This window comes from Rutilus rutilus, assembly GCF_951802725.1.
Source record: "Rutilus rutilus genome assembly, chromosome: 8".
NCBI lineage: Eukaryota > Metazoa > Chordata > Actinopteri > Cypriniformes > Leuciscidae > Rutilus > Rutilus rutilus.
In genome coordinates this window covers 12,640,080-12,649,041 of record NC_140222.1, presented here as the reverse complement: position 1 = coordinate 12,649,041, position 8,962 = coordinate 12,640,080, and the positions used below count along the sequence as shown (strand labels likewise).

At 36.2% G+C, this 8,962-nt stretch overlaps 1 protein-coding gene across 1 annotated transcript; it reads right to left on the bottom strand.

Annotated features, from left to right (window-relative positions):
• Window positions 1-293: 293 nt before the first annotated feature.
• LOC311295124 (SLAM family member 5-like) lies at window positions 294-7,967 on the bottom strand. Its single transcript, XM_084416339.1, has 6 exons — window positions 7,864-7,967; window positions 7,013-7,351; window positions 5,822-6,103; window positions 1,875-1,988; window positions 1,703-1,764; window positions 294-602 (listed from the first exon to the last, which is right to left on the bottom strand). The coding sequence occupies exons 1-6, from the start codon at window positions 7,910-7,912 to the stop codon at window positions 555-557; spliced, it is 894 nt and encodes a 297-aa protein (XP_084272465.1). The 5' UTR covers window positions 7,913-7,967; the 3' UTR covers window positions 294-554.
• Between the last annotated feature and the right edge of the window lie 995 nt (window positions 7,968-8,962).

The window sequence follows — 8,962 nt, the reverse complement described above, 5'->3', positions numbered from 1 at the left end:
CGTTCCTAGTTCCTGCGGTGCGAACACGCTGACATCCGGGTACTATAGCCAATAGTTCTAGGAACTGTGAAAAGGTTCCTCCGGTCGGAAAGCGGCTAATATGTTATTGCGCACCCTATCGGTAAAAAGAGCGCTATTCTCAGAGAGACTCCAGAGCGATGATGTAATGTGCTTGTGTAACATTTGCCAGCATTGTTTGTGTATGTAAAAATGTAAGGGGATAGAATATACAGATTGTACAATATAAAAACCATTACATCTATGGAGAGTCCCCACAAAGATAGTAAACCAGACATGGTCCAATGTTTAATAATTAAAGTTAGATACATTTCACAAGATGAAAATATAACATTTTAGTTGAGTATATATCATTCCCCATAACATTTGGATGCTATTAAACTAATACAAAGCAACAACATTTTAAACAATACAATAGTAGCATGTGCAAAATCAAATATAGACATCCTGTCAGAGAATGAATGTAAATAAAACCCAAAATGTGAGCAATTGTCCCATTTGAGCTCTTACAAAAGTTAAAGTAGATAAGTATTTGATCATCGTTTTTTGGGGACATTTTCATACACAGACTCCGTCTTCGATTTCTGAAAGGAAACACAAACTTTCAGGAAACTGCTCATGCAACAGGCAACAAGATCACAAACTTAGCATTCTCTGTGCAAATCTTAATACAAATACTGACAATTTTGTTTTGAAAAAAACTACTACTAGATGCTAACATGGAGCAGCAAAAGGAAATGACATCAGTCATGACTTTTCAAACCGTTAAATCATCAAACAGATTAAGAGAACAGTGCAAAGACACTTGTTGCATCACGTCTACAAAGCAACCAATGGCTGCTAAAGTTGCATCTAACCTCAGATAATGATAAACCGCAGAGAGGACACACTTCAGCAGAGGTGACAAGCTAATAACTACTTTCAGAGAACTAATGTCCTACTTTCTCTACAATTAAAATCTAATGGTATAAATAAAACCTGATTTTGTATGGGTTAGGCTATTTAAAAATGACAAACCACACAGCCTATAACATGTGATTTTAAACAAAAGATCATTTAGGCCAAAGATCACATGATGAGCAAAAAAACTAAAGATGTGTAACGATGCAACTCCATTGATTATAAGAGGAGTGGTCTAGTTCAGTCAAACGATTCACCGGTGTAGACACCAGACTGACAGAGCAAGACCACAACATATAATCCGTTAAAAATGTAATAGTTTTATGGTGTGAGGAGCAGAGCGAGCATTATCAGTTTATTCCAATTGAAGTTGAGCTTCACGCTCTCAAGTTAGTAGGAATTAATTGAAAATGCTCACTCTTCTCCTCGCCAGTGGACACGCACTGTAAAACTATAACATTTTTAATGTATTATATATTGTGGCAAGCAGGGCAAAGTTGAGAGCCGTGGGAATGGACCGATGCTGGTGGCACACGTGCTAGTGAGCATCACCTTTGAGCCACACATCTTTTTTTAGATCTGCAGAATGGAAAAACTTACACAGAGGTGCAAATAGTTGCCTTCATAGGCTTAGTGTAAATACCATTTAAAAAAACTCTCCTTTTGTTCGGCTCTCTGCTGAAGGTAATAATGACAGTTGAGTCTAAAGGCCACAAACGTCTGTTCACTGAGCGTCTGATGCTGCAAACTTCAATCACACTAACTGACTGCAAAAACGTCTTACCTTTTGTCGTGTTGTTGGTTTACACAATGCTGAATCAGTTCTGTCTTCCTCCTGGGTCTCAACTGCATTAACAACACCACAGATATGTTAAAACGACAGTTACAATATTATATTGAAATTTCTGTCTTAAAAAAGATAGATATTTATACAGATAATTACTTGCTCTTCTGACCTGTTTTTCTACATTTCTTGCAGATGCAGAAGATCACGACTATAACAACAATCATCAGAGATCCAGCAGCAGCAGAAGAGATCAACACTATGTACAATAAAGGTAGGCCTTGATCTGTAATGGACAAAATGAGCCATTAGTGTGAGTGAATCTGTTCATCTGATCTACAGCTAACACTATGTTAGAAGTTTAAAGTTTGTTTACTTTTCTGCTTAGCAGTACTAGGATTGAATGAATACAGAATGTACATTAAAAAAGTAAAATGAATACAGATACAAATACTAATAGAAGTATAAAAACAGATGAATACAAATATACAAAACATGGTCAGAAGTACAATACCAAAAAATAATGATACATATATACACATTCACACACACATTTATATATATAAAATAAATGTAAATAAATGTAGAAATGTATAAAACATGCTCAGGGGTACAATACAAAAACAAAAAAAAACCTATTATAATAACTACCTTATTTTCATTGAACTATCTAATACCAATGGTAGACCTAGCATTATGTGTTGTCCTTGCTGTGATTCCTAAGGCCCTGTTTACAAATGGTATTCAGATGCGCTTTTGTCGATTGGATCACAAGTAGTTGGCGCTAAATACAGATGTAAACTGGGTATAAAACTTTTCGTCCACTTTCAGAGGTAGACGAAAACACATTCAACCGGATTGCTTTCATAGTGTAAATGCTCATGTGGTCGAATGCGTTCAAAAAGCCACTAAAGACCACCTAAGAGGAGCTTTTTTTGTCCATTAATTTAAACATCTGAAAAGCCCATACATTTAACCCCTCATAGACCCTCCCCTCAAAGAAATCAGGACGGAAGTGGTTGAAAGTGGACAAAAGAGACGGATTAAAACACCAGGTGTAAACGGGTATGTCTTCCTCATCTACTTGTGATCCGATCGACAAAAACTCGTTTTAAAACCAGGTGGAAACGGAGCCATTAGAAGCCAAACAGTTTTTTTCAGCCCTAGTTGGTGGAAAAGATTGTGAAGTCAAGTCAAGTCACCTTCATTTATATAATGTTTTTAACAATATGGATTGTTTCAAAGCAGCTTTACAGTGATAATAGGAAATTACTGTAACAGACTGTTTAGGCTTTACAACAGCTCTAGGCTAGGAAGTTATTGTCCAGCTAAAATAAGTTTTGATTGATTGATTCTCTTCCGTTGCGAAGATCATTAGTTATTAACTTAGGGGCCTCTAACACAACACCGTTCTAACAGGAAAACCCTTAACACGCTCTGGCCGCCCATCTGCACAAAACAGTGGCTGGGGTCTCGAGAACGCACTCTCTCTGAAATATGTTTGAAGGTGCAAACGATTATCCATTATCTCTGCGCAAACTTCAGCGAAACGCAGATCTCGCGCACATGCGCATTGCGTGTTCAGTCCCAAGGTATGCACGTTTGAATATATACAGTATATGAGCACAGGAGTGTAGTCCTTCTTTACAAATCAACCCTCAATAAACTACTTCTCTGGCCTTAAAAATGTATAATACAGAACATTTTTGTTACGCTTGCGTAGCCACGCGAACCGGAATTATCCCGACAACGCTTTATCTGTAGATAGGTAAAGGAAAGGGAGGGGAAGGAGGCCTTCACAGGGAAGAGACTAGTTGAAATTTCAGGACTGTGTTGTCGTTGGGTCCAGGCGAAGGTCCTTCATCAGATCTGGATACAGCCTGGATCTGGCGGACTGCGCTAAACCTCTGGATAAACAGAGAGACCAATATTAACGTACACGCCATTCTTGATGTAACAAGTACATCAGGATTTATAGGAAGTGTTCCCGGTTCCGGCTGACCTAAACTATGCAGCCTAACATTGAATTATAGAAGTCTATAATGTATTATGTGAATGCTAGGCCAAAGAGATGTGTCTTTAATCTAGCTTTGAACTGACAGAGTGTGTCTGCTTCCCAGACAATGTTAGGAAGACTGTTCCAAAGTTTTGGTGCTAAATAGGAAAAGGATCTACTGCCAGCAGTCGATTTTGATATTCTATAGTATTGGCCGGAATTTTGAGATTGCAATAGACGTGAAGGACTATAATGCGTTAAAGGGATACTTCACTTTAAAATGAAAATTCTGTCATCATTTACTCACCCTCAAGTTGTTTCAAACCTGTATGAATTTCTTTCTTCTGCTGCACAGAAAGATAGATATTTTGAAGAATGTCAGTAACCAAACAGTTAACTGGAACCATTGACTTCCATAGTACTTTTTTTTCCTACTATGGAAGTCAATGGTTCCAGTTAACTGTTTGGTTTTTATGGTATCTATCTTTCTGTGCAGCAGAAGAAAGAAATTCATACAGGTTTGAAACAACTTGAGGGAGAGTAAATGATGACAGAATTTTCATTTTAAAGTGAAGTATCCCTTTAAGAGCTCGCTCAAGTACTGCGGAGCTAAACCATTTAGTGCTTTGTAAGTAATCAGCAATATTTTTAAATGTATACGAAGTTTAATAGGGAGCCAGTGCAGTGTTGACAGAACCGGGCTAATATTGTCATATGGTCATTGTGAAGGGGATGAACTTTCTGAGACATTTGCGTTTGCTCTTTCCGAGCTTCCAGATCAGGTAGATGATGTATTAGTTCATCCACTAATCCGTTGAGCTCTTTTCTCTTTCCAATGAAGCTGCTTGCTTTTCTGTGCAATCAACTAATAAGACATTTGCATAGACAGGATCTTATCAGGGGAAAAAAAATGCATACTAACTAAATCATCAGCAGAAGTTTTGTGTTCCACACTTCAACACTTTCAAGAAATAAAGACACTGGGATATCTTTTTTTACACATTTGACTAAGCACTGTAAAAAAAAAAAAAAAAAAACTGTTCGCTATGGCTGCCAAAAAAAAAAAAAGTGAAATGAATGTAAAATATCCTAATTTAAATAAAGCGCAAAACAATTTTTACAGAAATGTTCACTTTTTCCAGAAAAACACTGCTGCTGCCAGTCATGTGACCATTAAAAAAAAAAAAAAAAATTAACACGAAGATGTTTGATCTTAATAATTCAGAAAATACCTGTAAACTACTGTAACAGTGTTTTTTGGTTTATTTAAATTAGGATGTTTTACGTTAATTTTACAGGTTTTTGGGGGGCCGACAGTCATTTGACGGTTTTATCATTTAATCAAAAAATAATTTACTGTTTAATTGCAGATAATATTTGTCATTTTAAATACATTTGTATGTAAAAAATACTGTAATATTTTATGTATAGAAAATGTGAATTACTGTAATTTGTCATTAATGTCATAATACTTAAAATAACAGCTGAGTTAATTTACAGATAATGTTTGTAATTTTTCAGAGTTTTGAGTACAATTTAAAAAAATAATAAGAGTGGAAAAAATGTTTTTTTTTTTTTTTTTTACAGTGCTTGATCATTTCCATTTAGTTGGTTGACAAGGTGTACAATACCACAGTAACCATCCAATTTGCGTAGTGCTGGTTGTGTTGGAAATTTTACAAAGCATATTTTTTCTAAAGACAAAGCATGTGCCTCCATTTCTATTTTATCTTGTCTCTTTCTTAGTCTTTTAACTTAATAGCACGTGATATTCTGCATAAGCCTTGTCCAGTGCATCACTGAAAATTACTTCAAGGGTTGATATATGGAGTCTTTTACGAACGCAAAAAGTTAAGGAAATTGGTCTCCAGTCAAATTTTTCATTCGGATGGGCAACCTTTGCAACCGACCATATATTACACTGTGTCTACAACAGATGCGACAGTTGTCACCATTGTGTGTGTCTAATCTTAGAAGGGCTTCTCTTATCTGTCCTATAATACAACGTTCATGAATTGTTGTTGGTTTGGCCAAAGGACAAATTGCACACATGCATCAAATCATCAGCACTATAACTTAATAGATCAGCTTATTAATCAATGTTAATATTAACACCAACATACCTGTACATGTGTGACAGAGTGTGTTGATGTCCAGATGTGTGGTCTGGTTGCTGATGGGATTGTTCAGCACACAGCTGTAGGTGTTTTTATCCTGATATTCCACCTCCAGAGGTAGAGAGAGACTGATGCTGAGATCACACACACTGATGCTGGACAATACACTGATTCCTTTGTACCAGGAGAGAGTCGCATCACACACATTCAACACTGATGAACACACCAATGAACAATTTGATGATGATGATGAACAATCTCTGGTAATGTTAGGAGTGGGCAGAGGAGCTGGAAAACAAGATAATTAACATAAATATGGATAAATCTGAACATCAAGCTTACTTTAAGTGTAGTGTGTTGACGGTCAGTGAGTGTTTCTCAAAAAGCAATGAAACATTTCAGTATATAAATATTTAAAGGAATATTGTGGGTTAATTTCAAGTAAATCTCAATGTGATGCATTTTTGACATGATGTTAATTGCCACAAAAATGTATTTCCATTTGTCCACCAGAAAAGCAAAAATCTATGTTACAGTGAAGCACTGAATGGTGTGGAAGCTTGTTTCTTCCACGGAATAAAAACATGTAAAAGATAATTCTGACTCTTTATCTCGCAATTCTGACTTTTTCCTTGACGTTCTTGCAAGCTAAAAAGCCCAATTCTGAGGAAAAGGTTTTTTGTTTTGTTTTTGTTTTTCACAGAATTGCGATTCTGAGAAAAAAAGTCAGAATTGTGAGATAAAGGTGACAATTACCGTTTTTATTTTTAAACAAGTTTCCATAGAACGGGGCCAATCGGTAAATGTTAAATTACTCACTGTTTCAAAAGCAGCCTGAGCCAACAGCCACAAGATGTGAAAAATAATGTTAACATGATTTTTGTAAGAAAAAAACACCTACTAACCTTTTCTGTGTAAAGTTATATCCAATTTCTACAACTTGTTTGCCATGACAACAATGGCATAAACCATAACATGTAAAAATATTAAAGTGCTTCTGAAGTTTTCTTTCCGATATTCTTTTAAATCCTTCAAATATTGGCCTCATTCACGTCCATTATAAGTGCCTCACCGTAACCTCCAAATGAGGGATGAGTCTAAATTATTTTTTATGGCAATCAACATTATGCCATAAATGCTGCGGATTGAGTTTAACTTGTAATCATGTGAAGGACGAGACAAATGCTCTCTACTCACCATAGATAGAAACATTGAATGTTTTTATTGTCAGCTTCATTCCCCTTATCTCTAGTTTATAAACTCCAGCATGTTCAGTTCTGGTGTTTGTGATGGTCAGAGATCCAGTTTGATCGTCCAGCTTCAGTCTGTCTCTGAATCTCCCATCAGGAACATCATCATATGTGGAGGAGATTCGGTTCTCAATGCTGATTTTAGCTATGAGAGACTTTTCAGCGCCATATTTCCACAGTATGTCTTCATCTTCACGTATTTCAGTAACATCAGTGTTTAGAGTGACAGAATCTCCCTCCATCACTGACACTGACTGTATTTCATTTGTTTCAGCAGCAAAGACACCTGAAGAACATGAAGAGGAACAGATTAGCCTTCTGTTGGTTTACAAACCCCGAAGTCAACTTTAGTTTGAAATTATACGGTAATGGGCAATTTTGAATTTATTTTGTCTTTGTTGTTGTTCATGATTACTGCAGAATTATCTTTAAAATCTTTTTTAGAGATTGCTATTTGTATTTGTATGTCCAGAAACAATCATTAAAATGACTTTTTAAAACCACAAAAAACCCGCCTGACATTTGATAAACAGCTCACTTTCTGACCCCGAGCCACTTTCCCTGACTTTTAACATTTTAATACTTTTCCCTGACTTGTCCAGACCTGTAATTCACAATTTTATATTGATTTGTCAAACAGAGACCTGACTGCAGAGCAGATCACACAATAATATCTCAATTTGATTTGATCTATCAGAGGAAAATGTAGTAGTTTGTAACTACAGTACAATAATAAAGAGTAGTTTGTTACACTGTTCTGAAATATTAAGCCTATAAATATTAAATATTAAAACTTACCTGTCAGTCTCCACCAGCACAAACAGAACAAAACAAACATGTGGAACATTTTATTCAGTTGTTTCTTCAAATGACTGACCGAACACTGAAAACACTCAAGCTGGTGTGAATCCTCCCACGACAGAGTTTAACCCTCCTATAGTTCACACAATCTCAACACGTCATATAGCCTATAGTTAAATCAAAATCATCTTTTGGCTCTTATTAACACTTTAACTGTTTTAATAATGGATTTTAAAACAATAATGTAACATTGGTAATGTTGTATGATGTTATGCATTTAATACATAAAATACCATTGTATGAATCTCCTTTAATTACATCGGTATACACTAAAATAAAATAATAATAATCTAAATGGTTTTATCATTCAATTAAGTTATCCCTATAGCCTATTGTTGTTTTTATAGAAAATAAAAACAGAAAGGTAAAACTGTCTGCTATCTCACAATGCCAGTATTATTGAGGTGTGACTCTAGCAGTGCAACATCTGAGTCAAACTGAAACCTGTGGTCTGATTTCTATAGAAACGTGGTTTGATCTGCTGGATGGACAAACATCTTGAATGTGGCCATTTGTTCCATGTGTGTTTAGTTTGTAGGTGAAGGGCTTCTTCCTGTCCTGCTGTTATGAACCTCACAGTCTGACTTCCTCTCTAGATAAAGCTGCATTACAGTAGAATAAAATACTGAATCAGTGCATCAAATTATTAAAAATAAATAATAAATAGATAAAAGTGTTTCCGAAAAGATGCATCTTCAGCAGATTCTTGAAAATGGCTGAAGACTCAGCAGCTCTGTTGAGTTAGGCAGGGAACAGTCAAACGTCAGTGAAAGTGATTTTGTGCCTGGGATGATGGCACCACAAAACGCTGTTCACTAGATAATGCAAGCTTCTGGAGGTCACATAGTGTCACCTGTCACGGTTTATGAATTCACGGTCTCTCTCTCGTCTGACGTGCTGTTGTGTGTGTGTGTGTGTGTGTGTCTGTGGGCGTGGTCACTGATTATCTGTGATCAGTAGCGCCAGCTGGAACCAATTGTTTGTCCCTTTATATGTTAAGGAGGTATAAGGTTAAGGAGTGCAGAGCCAGTGGTTG